Raw genomic sequence first — 17,227 nt, 5'->3', positions numbered from 1 at the left:
AATGAATTCAGATAGGTAAATATCAAATTTCAGTTTGTTGTCAATAGCTACACCTAGTAGCTTGGTTTGGGAGACGACAGCAATAATTGTGTTGTTTGATGAATATATATGAAAAGATGTTGGGGGTAGCATTAGCTTGGCCTTGTTTAGGTTCAGTATAAGGTTAACTTTGGTTAGCCAATATTCATCTTCCAAGAAAGATTGTTGTGTGAAGTCCTGTAGTTGTGTGAGGGAGGATGCATTACATAAGTGGGTAGAGTCATCTGCATATTGGATAACTGAGGCAAGTGGAGTGGATTTATGCAATTGGTTAGTGAATATATTGAAACATAGGGGGCCTACTATGGAACCTTCTGGGACTGCAATGTTAACAGGGTGTAAAGATGATAACTCCTAAATCCACATAACAGCTTGTTGCCATTTGGTTAGGTAGCTATGGAACCATGCTAGGATGGAGTGACTAAGGTTTAAGGTGGCTAGCTCTCACAGTAGTTTATTGTGTGAAACTATGTTATAGGCCTTAGAAAGGTCTAGAGTTGATAGCAAACGTAGCTGCCCCTAGTATTCAAACTCATTTTTACTAAAGACTATAGTACAAAAACAGATGAATATTGTAGAAGCATGAAACAGTCATGGAGTACTAGGAGAATACTAGTAACCCCAAGACTGAACTCATTAGATGGAAAGTAACTCAGTATACACAAGCAGGCAAGACATTTACTGTATTACTTTACTGCACACTGGCCACCATTTTTGAATTTATATTCTAAATCATATAGCACACCTTTACTTATGTTTACAGTCTATATAATAATCATTTTAAAAATCTAATGCCACTATTTATATTTTGTAAGGTTATTATCCATGGAAACAACATGCAATTAATTTTGAGCATGTTCATAAGAAGGCCAGAATGAGCTAATCAGACTTCAAGACTGCTAAAGCATGACTATGGTAAACATGAACAAAAAAAGCCAGCACCTTGGAAGAATGAAGCATCCACATTTATTGGAACAAGACTGGTTTCAGCATGAAGGTTTCATCAGTGGTACATCCATGGATGGATGGATGTACCACTGATGAAAGCTTTATGCTGAAACCGGTCTTGTTCCAATAAATGTAGATGCTTCATTCTTCCAAGGTGCTGGCTTTTTTTGTTCATGTTTACCAAAGTTAGTTTGGCCTGTGCACCTACTGTACTTGCTAGCTTGCCTCTTCTTCATAAAGCATGACTATACCTTATACTGGCTTGGTATTAATAAGTCAACCAGGCACAGAAGATGTTGTCATGCGCATTTGGCAGAAGCTTGACATCAGTGGATATAAATGTTACTGGCAAATATGAAGCATATTAAAGTACTAGAGCATGGCACACTTGATGTGGTTCAGATCAAGAAGAGGTTAGCAACCCAAAAAATGAGCCTCCTGGTTGAGAAACTGAATGATGGAGCAAGGATACAAAATAGTCTTTCATAGCAAAAAAAAAAAACAAACAAAAAAAACAAACAAAAGAAACAATAACTTTGCTTGTGACCCAGATCGGTTGCGCTGAGTTAGTGTCATGGGCAGCAGAGTGGATGACCACATAGATACCGGATGCAGGTAGTCAAGGGAGGATGAGAGTGAGTATCCTCTGCATCTTGCTCTGTCACACCAACCAGCTGCATGTCCTCTCTCACTACATCCATAAACCTTATCCTAGGCTGTCCTCTTTTCCTGTTACCTGGCAGCTTCATCCTTAGCATCTTTTTCCCAATATATTCTGCATCCCTCCTCAGCACATGTCCAAACCATCGTAATCTTGCCTCTCTGGCTTTGTCTCCAAACCTTCCAACCTGGGCTGACCCTCTAATATACTTATTCCTAATCCTGTCCATTCTCATCACACCGAGTGCAAATCTTAACATCTTCAACTCTGCCACGTCAAGCTCTGACTCCTGCCTTTTTGTCAATGCCACTGTCACCAACCCATATAAAATAGCTGTTCTCCCTACCCTCTTGTAGACCTTCCATTTCACTCTTACTGGTACTCGTCTGTCACAAATCACTCCTGACACCTTTCTCCACCCACTCCACCCTGACTGTACACTCTTCTTCACCTCTCTTCCACACTCACCATTATTCTGAACTGTTGATCCCAAGTATTTAAACTCATCCATCTTCACCAGCTCTACTCCCTGCATCCTCACCATTCCTCTGTCCTCCCTCTCATTCACAGACATATATCCTGTCTTAGTCCTGCTGACCTTCATTCCTCTTCTCTCTAGAGCATATCTCCACCTCTCCATGGTCTCCTCCACCTGTTCCCTACTCTCACTACAGATCATAATGTCATCTGCAAACATATTAGTCCACGGGGACTCCTGTCTGATCTTGTTTGTCAACCTGTCCATCACCTTTGCAAATAAGAAAGGGCTCAGAGCTGATCCTTGATGTAATCCCACCTCTACCTTAAATGCATCTATCACTTCCACTGCAGACCTCACCACTGTCACACTACCCTCGTACATATCCTGTACCACTCTTACATACTTCTCTGACACTCCCGACTTCCTCATACAATACCACAACTCCTCTCTAGGCACCCTGTCATATGCTTTCTCTAAGTCCACAAAGACACAATGCAACTCCTTCTAACCTTCTCTGTACTTCTCCATCAACACTCTCAGAGCAAACATCGCATCTGTAGTGCTCTTTCCTGGCATGAAACCATACTGCTGATCACTAATCATCCCCTCCCTTCTTAACCTAGCTTTCACTACTCTTTCCCATAACGTCATGCTGTGACTGATCAGTTTAATCCCTCTGTAGTTACTACAGCTCTGCACATCACCCTTATACTTAAAGAAATGGTACCAAAACACTTTTTCTCCATTCCTCAGGCATCCTCTCACTTTCCAAGATGTTATTAAACAATCTAGTTAAAAACTCTACTGCCATTTCACCTAAACACCTCCATTCTTCCACAGGTATGTCATCTGGACCAACAGCCTTTCCATTCTTCATCCTCTTCATAGCTATCCTTACTTCCTCCTTTCTAATCCACTGCACTTCATGATTCACTATTCAGAAATCATCCAGCCTTCTCTCCCTCTCATTCTCTTCATTCATCAACCCCTCAAAGTACTCTTTCCATCTGCTCAACACACTTTCCTCACTTGTGAGTATGTTTCTCTCATTATCCTTTATCACCCTTACCTGCTGCACATCTTTACTAGCTCAGTCCCTCTGTCTAGCCAATCGGTACAGGTCCTTTTCTCCCTCCTTATTGTCCAACCTTTTATACAACTCTTCATATGCCTTATCCTTAGCCTTTGCCACCTCTCTCTTTGCCATGCACCTCATCTCCTTATACTCCTGTCTACTTTCTTCATCTCTCTGACAATCCCACTTCTTCTTCAGCAACCTCTTTCTCTGTATACTCTCCTGTACTTCCTCATTCCACCACCAGGTCTCCTTGTCATCCTTCCTCTTTCCAGATGTCACACCATGCACCTTTCTAACCATCTCTCTTACTAGCTCTGCTGTAGTTATCCAGCTATTCGGTAACTCTTCACTGCCACCCAGTGCCTGTCTTAACTCTTCCCTGAACTCCACCTCACACTTCTAAGACCAATCTGCTCATTTCATCAATTAATGTACATTTCAAAATTTAAACAATGCTGATGTACTTTAACAGTGTCACTGTTAAGCTCAACCATATTTAGTGCAGTTTGTGGATGTTAACAGTGCATAATTTAAAATGACTCACTTTTTTGTTCAAGTTTGCAGCTAAACCAGCACATTGCATACTAACAGATTAACCCCCAGTTGTTAGAATCTGTTTTCTTACCATCCTATATTCCCATTCACTCACCCCATCAGGTTAGAAATGTATCCTTCTGTATATTACATTTTTAAATTCTATATGCATAACTTGTTTAATCTGTAATTAATGTAAAACCATATTAAATTGTATTATGGAGCTTTTCTCCCTGGGCCTCCACTGAAAATGGACTACTAGTCCAGTCGGACCTCCCCGGTAATCACTTGTCAACATAAAAATAAAATTATACTATTACATCCATCATGGTGTATATTAACCACTACTTTTATTCTATGATGACCTAAAACATTTCCAATGATAGCTATACTTCTTTTATATGTTGCAAATATTTTAAACTAACAGCACACAGCAACTAAATATAGTTTTATAATTGATTTCATTTACTTTAGCCCTATAGACTGTCTTCAGTGACAACAAAAATAAACATTCCCCCAACACATTGCTACTTCTCTCCTTAGAAATGTATTTTATATGTCACTATTATCTTATTAGATTCAGTTAAAGGTAACCCTGTAAAAGAATATTCTCTGTACCTCTACAGTGGCAATAAAGTTATTCCATAGCATCAAAGGACTGTTAAAAAACATGTCCCTGGTCAAGAGCAAATGATCTTAAGCACTCAGTCTGTTTGTTGTATATTGGCACACCTGCTGACAAATCCCTCAGAAAATTACCAGCATGTTTATTCTTCACCATCTTAAAGCTCCTTGGACCATGTGATAGTCAAACAAATACTTTTGCTAGACCACCTCATATGACATACTTCTGCTCCTAACATCTTACATACTGTATCATATGTCTGCTCTGGTTCGAGTCCAGATGCACAGTATAACTTATGTAGCTCTGGCTTGTGCATAGCAAACTTATCTCAGCATGTTAACTTGCATCCCATTTATGTCTACTTGGATAATAAATGGGTTAAATGTATTGCTGATGAATGCCAATAGCCTCCATAGCAAAGATGGTCTTCTAGAAGCCAGGGTCATGCAACAAAGGCCAGACATCTCGTAAATACTAAACAGCAGCTCATGTGTTTTCTTTGTCCCTCAGAATGTGTTTCATAAAATTAATAGTTGTTTATAAAAAGCAGACCTGGACCACAGTGGCAGGGGACATTCCTTATGGTACACAAACATATCCCTAGTACTAAAAAAGCACCACTTAATGATCATGACCTAAACCAGTTGTGGCTGGTGTTCCAAATGCTCACTGAAGCCCATACCATGTTACTGATTGCTTAGCCTATATTCCCCTTCCTTTGAAAATAAAAATGGTAGAGAACACTTTTGCAGACGTTTATCAAAAATATAGTTCTAAAAACTGTATCCTCATAGTGGATTTTGTAAACTGACTCGGGGTGAACAAGGCATGAACTAGCACAGCTCTTGCAATTCTTGATCAAACTACCAGGTCCACCCTTAGTCCTTCACAGGATGCATTGTTACCTTCTGTACTCAAAGTCCTAAACAGATTTTTCAAATTCCATTTCCACCCAAACATGTTAATTCAAACACTATTCTTTATGCACATACTGATGCTTGAAGGCTCCAACATCAAGCCAGTAATACCTGCAGAAGTTCCATTTCACACTAGTCTGCTGCTGAATCAACAACCTACAGGCCTGGAAAAGTATATAACCAGACAGATGCAAACAAGGCTCTTAATGTATTTTTATATAATCTGGCACACATACAAGATACTGTATTCCCTAAATCAGTAAAATAAGCTAAGGACAAACAAGGATGCTTATTTATTTACTTATTTATTTAAAATGTCTTTTCTAGGTAGTCCCACTGAGACCATAACCCATTTCCAGGGAAGACCTGAGTAGTTAAAGTTCACATTTAGGACAAGTACAAACATATATGTTCCTGAAGAAGTCTTACACATCTTTAGGACATAACAGGCAGTTATATGGATAGATTTAAAACATAGGTCATCTCACACTGCATCACTGGGAAAGAAATCGGAAAAGTGATTAAATACCTAACAGAAAGAACACCTCATCAGTTTCTAAGTGTTTCTAAGGTAGATGCCTCCAAGAGCCATGCTAGATAGGTTAAATCTTGTTGACATCCTATTTATGTTGAAGCCCAGCCATGAACACACTTAGACATTAAATAGTACATTGGTGGCTGTAGTCTCTTGGAGTGTAAGGTAAATTGCATATAGCATGTGGAAAGATATGCAAGATTCTAACAAAATTTTCAAGTTCCAGGCCTTATCACAATCACAGTATTTTTTTTTCACTTCTACCAAAATTTAAATTCGAGGCAGTAATGGCCAATACAAATAGCCAATCTACTAAAAGGCATTCCTTGAGAAAGGTAAGGCATTGCCAGAAATCTATCCAGCTCTCTTTTAAAAGACTGCCACAGTAGTATTTAAGCCCCTGATGCATATTATAAATCCATAATGTAGAACTGTGTCCACCATCTTTAAGTATGCAACAGTAATCATGTTATCATGTGCCAAAGGTTAGTAATCCACAGTCCTTACTGTACCATTGCCATCTATCTCAAATGCAAGGCCCTTAGCAAAGATATTGGAGAGACTTGTTTATGTATAACTTCAGGAACATGAGGAGAAATACAGCACCCCAGAGCACTTTGAAAAATGGATATAGAATGCTTTCAGCCAGTTATAGGATTATTGTAATGATCCACAAACTAAAGAAACTCAGGCTGCAAGGATTAAATCCAAATGGACTCCCTGGTAAAAGCAGGAGCACCAAGATGCAAACTCGTGTTAAATAACTATGAAAGACAACTTTTATTAATAGAAAACAATAAAAAGATAAGCTCTTTCATTTGCGTAATTAAGAAACTTCATCAGACAAAAACAGCATCACATTTGTAAAATGTATGCAAAAAATAAAACTACATCATGAAACAGTTGATCAAACACACCTCCTCAGCACAACTAATCACAATGTGTAAATTAACATAAAGACACTACTGAATACCATGCTAGGATACATAAAAAATGTAAACATCATGACACAAACATTTATAATTAAAAAGCTAAAAAAATATAAAATAATAATAAGTGTTATCTTTCTAGTGCTTTTAATTGTAGGACACATGAAATAGAAACCTATATTTTAATCCAGGCCAGTGGGTTGTGTTTAACCACATTTGCTGCATTTTTGTGTGATGATGTTTAACACAGTTTTGTGCCTTGTTGTGCCTGCTTTTACTGGAGAGACTATTTGGATTTCATTATTGTCATCATATTTGAAAATATAAAAAACAGTTGGTTTGAAGTGACTGATTGCTCTACAGAAAGCTTTTAAATTAGATGACTATACTATCTTATTGGCCAGACATAATAAAAGCGAATTTTATGATAGTCCAATAGCCTACTTTGGAACTGCTCATATTGTGTGGTTCAGGAAAATTCAACTTCAGATTAAATGCTTCCTATGCAGGTGTCTCACAAGGATCCATACTTGGAAATGTCTTCTGTTCACTTTGCATTAAAACCCCAGTACTTGGCTTACAAGACTTCATTTACGTACACACGATCTTATCCTTCTTGGTGTAGTAAAGCTGAATATGTACAGCCTGAAATTCAGGCAGATTTCTGCATTCTCTGGCTTTGGATCATATGTACCAAGTTTACAGTCTGAGTCAACAATCAGCAAAATTTCTTCAGTGTTGTTTGGCATGTCCAAGAGGTTTGAGGAGGCCTCAGGTTTGCAACTGTTAGACTTAATGTATTACTCAAGTCTTTTAATACTAAAGAATATGGTTGAACTTGGGTCTATATCACATCGTCAAAAACCCAAATCATCAAATCACTATTCAGCAAACCTACTTTGTTGAAACCTCACTCCATCGAACAGCCATTTAATCTAAGTTTTTCACAGGAAAAAAATACTTGGCCAACCTAGCGACTGTCACAAAATTCTAAAAATTTAAAACCCACACCTCCCCTAACTAAATATACCAACTCAGAGATCCCACTACAGTGAGGAAACGGGTAAATTCCCAATGATGGGCAAGTAACAATTTGGGTTTTTGACGATGTGATATAGACCCATTGCCAGCTATCTTAACCCAAAGAGCAGGAGACAACTAGAACTGATATTTTGATTACTAAAATGAAGCTTGACTTCCTATTAACTGCATTAAACTTTTCATACAGTACAAAACCGCTTCACACTACACTTAAAAATATGCAGCTTCTTTTCATCACCAGGATCCACAAACGCCACTGCCACTTTATCTATCTCTGTGCCACTCTTAAAAGTTAGTCTGTCTACCTGTCATAGCAAGGACAGCTTTTATTTTTTTTTATTTATTTTTACATAATAATAAACCTAGGACAAAGTTCCCTGCTAGTCAGTAAAAGTGATTTCTCCTAGAGTTCAAAATTTAGAGGACTTCCCAGAAATCAGCCATCATTCGCCTATTCATATAAGAAATTAAACACATTTTGAGGAAATTAAAGTAAACTTGTAAACCTAACTGGCAGATGATTATAAATGTTACCATTACCATGGCAACAAATACCTTATTCTTTTGTGTACTACAACTAGACACAAGTAAAATTTCATCCTCCTTATTCGCCCTTTGTACTGGCATGCTTTTATATTCACACATTACTATTTAAATCAAAACTTATACGTAAGCAACTATATATTTTGTTTTTAGGGTTGTGTGTTAAAGCACCAAATTTAATCAATTACTACAAGTCAAAAGTTAAGGACATACATTGCTTCCATTATATCTTATACAAAATATGTATATGTTTTATATTTGCATTATATACCAATATGTCTGTGTATTGCATATGAATTACTCTTACTGTCAAGTATTTGTGCCTTGTGCTCAGTTTGTGGCTAATTAAACCACCCTACAACCCAGTTAGCAAACAGATAAATGCATAAATATATGCAAATGATTATATAAGTATAAAGAAAAGTCTGCCCTGTTTATTATTACATTTATTGCCTTTAAATCTAATCATTGACAGTCCTGTATTTTAAGAATTCTCTTGCATATAAATGAGTGGTGTTTGGAGCCCTTATTACTATAACTCATACACCAGCCTTAAAGTCAGTGTGTCAAGGAAACAATCTTCCACAGTTCAGAAGATATATATAACAAAAAAAGTAGGAACTCTGAGTTCTGTATGCTGTAGTAATTCAGAACATTTCCTAGTTCATAAGTGTCATCCTTTTCCAAATACCAGAGTGCAACAGGCATATACTGATCTGTGCTACCACAAAGTATAATAACTTAAAATGTTCAGCGTATTGTGTTCGCATTGCTTGTCTTGTGAGTTTGTTCACATTAAACATTAACAATAGTTACTAATCAAACCTCCTTATAAATAAAATACTGCTCAGTAGAATAAGTACTGTGTATATCCACAAATTTGAATAATAAAGCATAAAATCAATGCTTGATAGTTGGCAGGGGTTATTTCTATAGCAGCCTTTGCATTTGTCAGAAAGCACCGCAATGCAATGTGATGACCATGGTAGAGGTCAGAGCTAAATAACTCAAATAGCTCTGAATATCAGTCACATGTCAATTTTAAGGGCAGCTGTGAGGCCCAGCCTAACAACACCCACCAAGCTTATTAGTAAGTACAGTATCTGAAGCCAGGAAGGGGGTGGGGCTGAAAGAATGTCACACCTATTCCAGGCTCAGGTTTTGTAGTGGAGTACATCTTCAGGCAGGAAACAAACATGGCAAAAATCTTGTAAACAGAACTTAGGAAACTGATGGTGAATATGTAAGCAACTGCACATGGACTGTACTTCCCAGAAAATATTGGTGGACAAAGTTTGTTGTGATGGTGCTCTTAACAATTCTGTACCATCTCCAGGCAGACACAAGTGATTATATAAAACTGCAGTAAAGGAATTTTGTGGCAATATATACAACAAATGGGTTAGTGCTGACAGCAGAGATAGTAAATATTATGACTCGCCAGCTGTGGGTCACGCAGGCAGTGGGTGGGCACACGTGATTGACAGCAGCTTGATACTGAACTGAACCACTGTAGCACCAGCAGTCAGTCATTTATCTCATTAATGTGTTTATTTACTCAAGTTTAGTTAACAGGCTGTTTCTGTGACAGCCGCATAATGGATCGATCCACATGTAACTTGTCAGTCTCTTGTTGCTCATGTGTGTAACATCTGCCATTACAATTCAGGAAGCAGACTGATAGTACACACACACTCACACACACACACACACACACACACACACACACACACACACACACACACACACACACACACACACACACGTATATGTGTGTGTGTATTACACATGTAGGGAGTTATCGCGTGTGTATATATATTATTATACACGTGTATACTGTGCATGTAGTATATATGCAGCTTGTCAGTAACATATTGCTCACATGTGTATCATCTGCCATTACAGTTAGGGAAGTAGGTCATTACTATATACATATGTAGGGGGTTATTGTGTGTATGCATATATTGTGTGTGTAATAATGCCGCGGTGGTATGGCAGTAGAGTTGTTACCTTACAGCAAGAGGTTCTCCCGTGAAATTCTTGGTGTGGCTTGGGAGTGCCTTCTGTGTGGAGTCTGCATATCCTCCCCGTGGTTGGGTAGCGTTTGAAAGACATGCGTACGTAAATGGGAGTGCCTACATTGAAGGTTCGGCGTCGAGCTGGCACCTTGCCATTTTGTAAAAATCTACTGCCAATCATTAGTGGACCGGAGTTCTGCTGTGACGACCCCTTACTGGGAAAAAGCCGAAAGATAAACAACGAGAGAGAGAGAGGGTGTGGGGGGCACACATGCACACAAAGTTTAGGTAATAGTCTTTCTTCATGGCGATTTTGAAGTAGAAGTCTGTTGAGGGTGACCAAGGCAAATAGTGTTTATAATATATTAAAGTGTGCATGTTTTGTAAGTAGCTGATAATTAATAATTTTTTACCTTCTTTAAAAACTGGATTTCAAAGAGTTTATGTTTTTGGGGAACAGAGTTAAAAACATTTTTCATACACAAATCCTCTTCTCTGTCTGGATGGATAAGGCTATAAAATTAGTAACCAGTGTGTTTTTTTCTATGTCAAATTATATTATTTTTATTGTTTTTTTTAGAGAATGGGTGGACTGTACATTGCCACTCTGATAAGTAATGCCCACTGAAAAAAGAGCATATTAAGCTACCATGAAAATTGGACTTTTAGAAACGAAACGGCCACTATTTTTTACAATCGATAAACTTCTTAGTGTCTGTGAAATTAAAATCCTAAAGTAAATAAAGAAAAAAGTATATGTGTTTGAATGAGTGTGTGCATGTTTCCCCCTGTCTATAAGAGTATGTGTATGACTGCATGCATGAATGTATAAGTGATAGGGAGGGAGGACTGCAACATGTCCATCATCAAAGAAGTATAAAACTTTTAATGTCCCTTATTTTTGACTTTGATAAAATCCACAGTGATTTACCTTGAAAATTTTTAGCCAGTGGAGCACTGTTTGACCTCGGATCTCAGAACACCCCTGGGTATGTGTTATTTACACAATAGTCAGGCAGTATTTCTTGCTGAATGTGTGTGTGTGTGTGTGTGTGTGTGTGTGTGTGTGTGTGTGTGTGTGTGTGTAAACATTGAATAATTGCACAACTTAAATTTTGAATGTAAAATACTTCCTCCAACAAAAATTACATATACTACACCAAGTTTTAAACCTTAGATGGAAGAACTATTTTACATCAAAAATATATAATAATAATAATATAGTAATAAAAATAAAACAAAAACATTTAACAAATAGCCCATTTTGTAAGTGCAATAATGCCCTCCAGGGTGTGTGTGTTATTGTGTAAATAATGCCCTACTAGAGGTGTGGATGCCATCTACCTGCAGCATGAGATCTCAGAACACAACTGGGCATGTGTTATTTACACAATGACACACCCTGTTTGGTGTTATTGCTTGCTTATTTAAGTATTCTTGAATTATTGCCATATCACAATAGATCAAACCAAGATGTTTTCATATTAACAACTTTTCCAAATATAAGAACTTTTACTAGAATAAAATAAGCCAAATTCTGTGAATTATACCATGAGTTATAATTTCTGATCTACAGCTAAATTAACACAGACTACAGGAAGATCAAAACCCATTTAACTGCCCCCCCCAATATTTTTTCTTTTTACCTTTTCACTTGGATCATCTCCATTCTCCATTTGTTTAATATAGCAATAACCCACGCCTGGGTGTGGGTAATGCTAAATTTACCCACGGTTGGCGTGGTTTGGTCCCGAGGGCGAGGCCCGAGGTACCAAACAAAGCCAACCGTGGGTAATAGCATTACCCACACCCAGAAGTGGGTTATTGCTATTATACCATGACATTATTTAAGAAAAGAAACTATTACTTTTCTTAAATAATGGCATAGTATAATGCCTGTTAACTGCCCTTCCGCAGATGTCTGGCATCCGCGGCAGTTCTGATGTACTGCGCGCCTGTGAAGTACATCAGAGCTGTGGGCAAAAGCAACGGAGAAAGCAAGATCTCCGTTGCTTTTTAGTGTTCGCTATGTTAAATGAGTTTAACATAGCGAGACAGTTTAAAATAAGCAACGGACATCTCCGTTGCTTATTTTAAACTGTCTCGCTATGTTAAACTCATTTAACATAGCGAAACACTAAAAAAAAGCAACGGAGATCTTGCTTTCTCCATTGCTTTTTTTTAAAACACTGTCTCGCTATGTTAAATGGGTTTAACATAGCGAGACAGTGTTTAAAAAACGAGTTATACTAATGGAAAAAAGTCCGGGCGACCGGACCTTTTTCCATTAGTATAACTCGATTTACAACGGGCACGCTGGCCAATCAGCGTGCACGTTTTGGGGGGATCATGGTATAATAAAAATTCCATAATGAACTGAAAATTAACATTTGAATGACTTACATACAATAGATTCAGCAATTTTGTTCTTTACTAATCTAAGAACTTCATTAGAATGAACTAAGTGACAAAATATTTGCTCTTTTATAAGTTCCACAACTCACATGACATCATCAGCTGACTACCATCTTAAAACATATATATATATATATATATATATATATATAAAACTTTTTTCTGTATAATACTAATTTAGTTAGAACAAGTGCAGTAAACTAATAAATAAATAGAACATTTCATCATCCCTAACTGCAAGTAGTATTTTATTAGATATCTGTAGTAGATGTAGTCATGGTTATGTGTCTTAATCAACTGCAATTTATTATTTTTGAACAACCACATTGTAATTGCAATATCATTGGCATTTATAGATTGTTAATGAGCACAGCCCTTTAAATGGGCAGAAACATGACCACAGTTTGTCTTTATTAGGGTGGATTCTCCTCTGCTGATGGTGAGTCCTAATTTTTGCTATTGCCCTGACATCTGCTAAACAGAAAAGAGAAGGTGACACAGTCAGGCACTGAATAAGGCAAAAGGGATGATTACTTTGATGCTATAATACTTTAGTATAAAATTTATGATTGAAGAGGACAGGTAGTATTTTCTATATGTATATGTACTGGCTTCATTTAAAAGATAATGCCTGGCTCTAGACATAATGCATCAGGAAAAACATGTGCATGTACAAAGCAGAAACAGTCTGGAGTAAAATAAATAAAATACTGCAGCATTTACAATTAAATACCAGTAATAAATAATTACATTTGTATAGTGTAGAAAAAAGGAATGCAAATGAATTAAAAAAGAAAGAATTTCAATTGAAAATACATGACAGAAAGCTAACTCATCAACAAGCAATAAGTCAGAAGTAAGAAATGTAAAAATGGATTAAAGCCCTCTCTATGGCCCAGATGACCAAGGACCGATTACTGATCCAGTTGAATACGGTGCTCTGGAAACGAGGGATAGAATAATCACCTCTACATTAGTGTTTCTGCAGGATTGAATTAGTATCCAGGTGAAGCAGCAGGCAGCACGTGTGTTAGGATATGCACTTGGTCTACCAATAGTGCGACTTTGTAGCCTGAATTGGCTCATGTGAAGAAGGATGAATGAATCAGTGGGATACCATTGCACAGTCTGTCAGTAAAAGTGTTAAACCACCCACATGACTTGTGGGAATCATGACCTCTCTCCAGCTACGTGTCACTTCCACCAGCAGCCAAATCAAATAGGCCATTAAATCAGGAGGGGTGGTGCCAGTAGAAAAAATAGAAATAAATGACTTTTTTCTGTGGGGGCAAGCCTTAAACTTAATATCATCAATTTCAGGTTCACTGCACCCTCAGGGAAAGGGGAACCCAAATCACAGTGATGTCCTTTGAGGAATATAGTTTTGTCCAAGTGTTGCTATTCAAGCATTCATTCATTACTCCACTGGAAGTGTATTCTAGAACTGAATCACTGAGATTCTAAAATACAGAAACAAATGTTTTTTTTTGTAAAAAAAAAAAAAAAAAAAAAAAAGAAAAAGGCCTATGTAGGATACTAAAGGACAACTTTGGGCATAAAGTTTCTTAAACAGTGACAATCATCTAGAGCCTGTATTCACATTGCCAGTTAGCTGGCCCTGCCATGGATACTGCAAATTAATTATACATGTATATGTACATAGATACACATACACACACACACACACACACACACAAAATTCAGTAACTGCCTAACAGAAAAATATTCTAACTGGGTAATGTAAATGAAAAACAGTATAGTAGCAGTGTTCAACAGAAAGTATCTAAGTTTGTGGTACATTATTGCTTAAACAGTTAACAGCTCTGTGACTAGGTTTCTTAAACATTGGCTGATACAAAGGGTATGATTGATGATATCACACCTTCTCTTTCTTATATTTGTATTTACTGTTTTCTTAGTTTAAAATGAGTTGGTTGGGAGCTTTTAACTACTTTACCCCAATAATCAGTCATTTACTTAGTTTTATTAATAAGGTGAGTGGAGTAGACGATAACATGCCTCATTTCAGGCATAGCTCAAACAGCAAAGAAAACTATACAGTATGATGCACAAAGACAATCATAAAAAAGAATTTAAAACATCACAATACAGAGATTATAAAGCAGCATAAAATAAAACAGAATACATTAGCAAGTATTGTGCATTAAATCTGAAATACATTTATTCTAGCCAAAACATCTAAATGCAAATGTAACACAATGCTGTGAACTGTTTTACAGGAGTTAAAAAGTTCCACGTTCTTTCAAAATTCTAACTTTTTAAGTCGCATGTTGTTTATATAGAAGTTCTAGCTACTTGCCCACTCACTGTTTTCCATTATTATTTTCTAGAGGAACTTAAGTCCAGTTCACCAATCCTGAATGATTGGATGCATGTCATATGCAAGAGTTAGCATCATGATATTATAACTATCGGCCAAGAATAAGCAGAACAAATGACTTTAGCGTTTAAAGCGCTTGTATGAGATGGAAGATTTGCATTAATGGCAGTCTTTCAGGAATAGGGGAAAACCAGAGAAATCAAAGACTTGTGCAACTATATTTGAGGCAGCAGAGTTGTTCAAGTTAAGAAGGGGCATAGGCCAGAGGCATTACCTTTTCAATCATCTTCCTTTGCATGATTGATAGCTACTAGAATGCTTTGGTACTATATTTGCAATCACGTCAAGTTCTCGTTAATCATCTCAGTAATATTTTCTACATACCTCTTTTCCCTGCCTCTAGAAGCATGCTAGGTCCCTTAAGAATCACCTTTACATCTGAGAAATTCAACAGTATATATGAAAAAGAATGAGTTTGTTGGGCAAAGCATAAACATTGTGTACTACCTAAAACAAAACACACTTGGAGGTACTGAATATGAAATAATGAGGTGTGGACAAAATACCATTAAAATGAGCAAAACATCTGCATTCAAACAAGACTTGCCAAACCTCCAGAGAAATATATGTGCTACTTTTCTGTTTGCAGAACCTACTGCTAGTTAGCACCCTGGATGCTTTATGAATCACACTAAAGACGACATAATTTAACAGTACTTCACTGCATATAATGTTTTGAGAAACAGGCTAATAACTGTGACATATTCGACACCCTCATGTTTTGGAAAACGCATATTTCAGTTTTTCTTTTGCAGTACACTTCACTGGCTACACAGCTATTTGTTTCTGTTCCTTACCTTCATCATTTCTTTGTACTTTCCCATCTCAGAGTGTGCTGTTATGAGACACCCAAGAACACGGAATTTGCCCACGGGGTCAGCTGTCTTTCCAAAATTTTTGTCCAGATTGCAAGAGCCTTGTCTGTCTGATTGGACTGGTAAAGGTGGAGTCCTTCTCAATTTGTTGCTTTGTTTGGTCCTGACCCATACTGCTAATAAAGACAGGCATAAAAACTCCTTTTCTGAACCAGTAGAAGAGTGTAGGTCTGCATAAAAATAAATTAGTCTAAAAAATGATATTATGTGTTGTTTTCTAAATAAGCGACAGCTGCCTTTACATTTGCTGAGATCAGCTGGCTTTGACAAGCTCCTCAGACAAAATACCACTCTTATATAAACCATGGAATGTGGGTGACTCAAAGCACAGTGAGACAGTGTGGTGAAAAATCTCTCAGTGAAATCTCCACTAGGGATAAATCCTTCTACCTCACTTCCCAGCTTCCTTGTCGGTTCTGCCCAACATCCAGTATGAAGTTCCAACAAAGAAAGAGAGAAGTAACGGGATAAAATCCTCAAATGAGCCAAATGTTATGGAACTCTGATCTGAAATGAAAGGGCTAACACTGAAAAGAAAGCCTGTCTTCGACTTTCTGTCTCTTAGAAAAGCTCTCCTAGGATTGAGAGCAGCTGTCTCTGCCAGTCCAGGCCATGTGGTTGCAAAGGAATTTCAGCTCATGTTTAGTAATTCCCAAGGTCAGAATGAGCCAGAATGTGACCCCTCCCCTCTTGCATCCTCATACAAAACGTGAATGACTGGCAAGTGACTCAGTTGTGAACTGGGCAACTTATCAAACAAGATGCATCTGCTTCCTTCTGGGTGTAAGGCCTCTGAAAATTCATTATGCAGTTACAATCATTTGTTAAGGGCAACAATTGCTTTTGGTAATGCTATATTAATAAGTGAGTATATTACTACTTCTAATAACAAAGGAACAATAACCACTAGGAAGATGGTTAAAGTAAATAAAATGACTAAAATGACCAGAAAAATGCTGAAATTCTCAAACTGTCTAGTGAGCAGTACATTGTGTGATGAATTTACATTTAACTTGTTTAAGGAAAGGAATAATGTTAAGGGAAAGGCAGTGATATAATCTGAACCTGTGAAATGGAAACAAAGAATTTATTTTTTGTGGTAAGGTTCAAAGTCCGTAAGCCCAAGTCTGAGGTGGGATCACAAGTTTTGTAAATCCTATGTCCAAAGTCACTTTGCTTCAGCAACA

At 37.4% G+C, this 17,227-nt stretch overlaps 1 protein-coding gene across 1 annotated transcript in view; it reads right to left on the bottom strand.

The window, feature by feature from the left end:
* Window positions 1–16,636, bottom strand: part of RAPSN (receptor associated protein of the synapse) — a 318,527-nt gene extending 301,891 nt beyond the window's left edge. Inside the window, 3 exon segments of the mRNA XM_044082863.1 lie at window positions 15,963–16,048; window positions 16,051–16,119; window positions 16,122–16,636. Of these exon segments, the coding sequence (XP_043938798.1) occupies window positions 15,963–16,048; window positions 16,051–16,119; window positions 16,122–16,173 (207 nt within the window). The 5' untranslated portion in view covers window positions 16,174–16,636.
* Between the last annotated feature and the right edge of the window lie 591 nt (window positions 16,637–17,227).

Source organism: Protopterus annectens, chromosome 9.part0 (genome assembly GCF_019279795.1).
Source record: "Protopterus annectens isolate FY-2018-M chromosome 9.part0, PAN1.0, whole genome shotgun sequence".
Lineage (NCBI taxonomy): Eukaryota > Metazoa > Chordata > Ceratodontiformes > Protopteridae > Protopterus > Protopterus annectens.
Note: the sequence above shows the minus strand (reverse complement) of the source record. Positions and strands in the feature narration are given on the sequence as shown.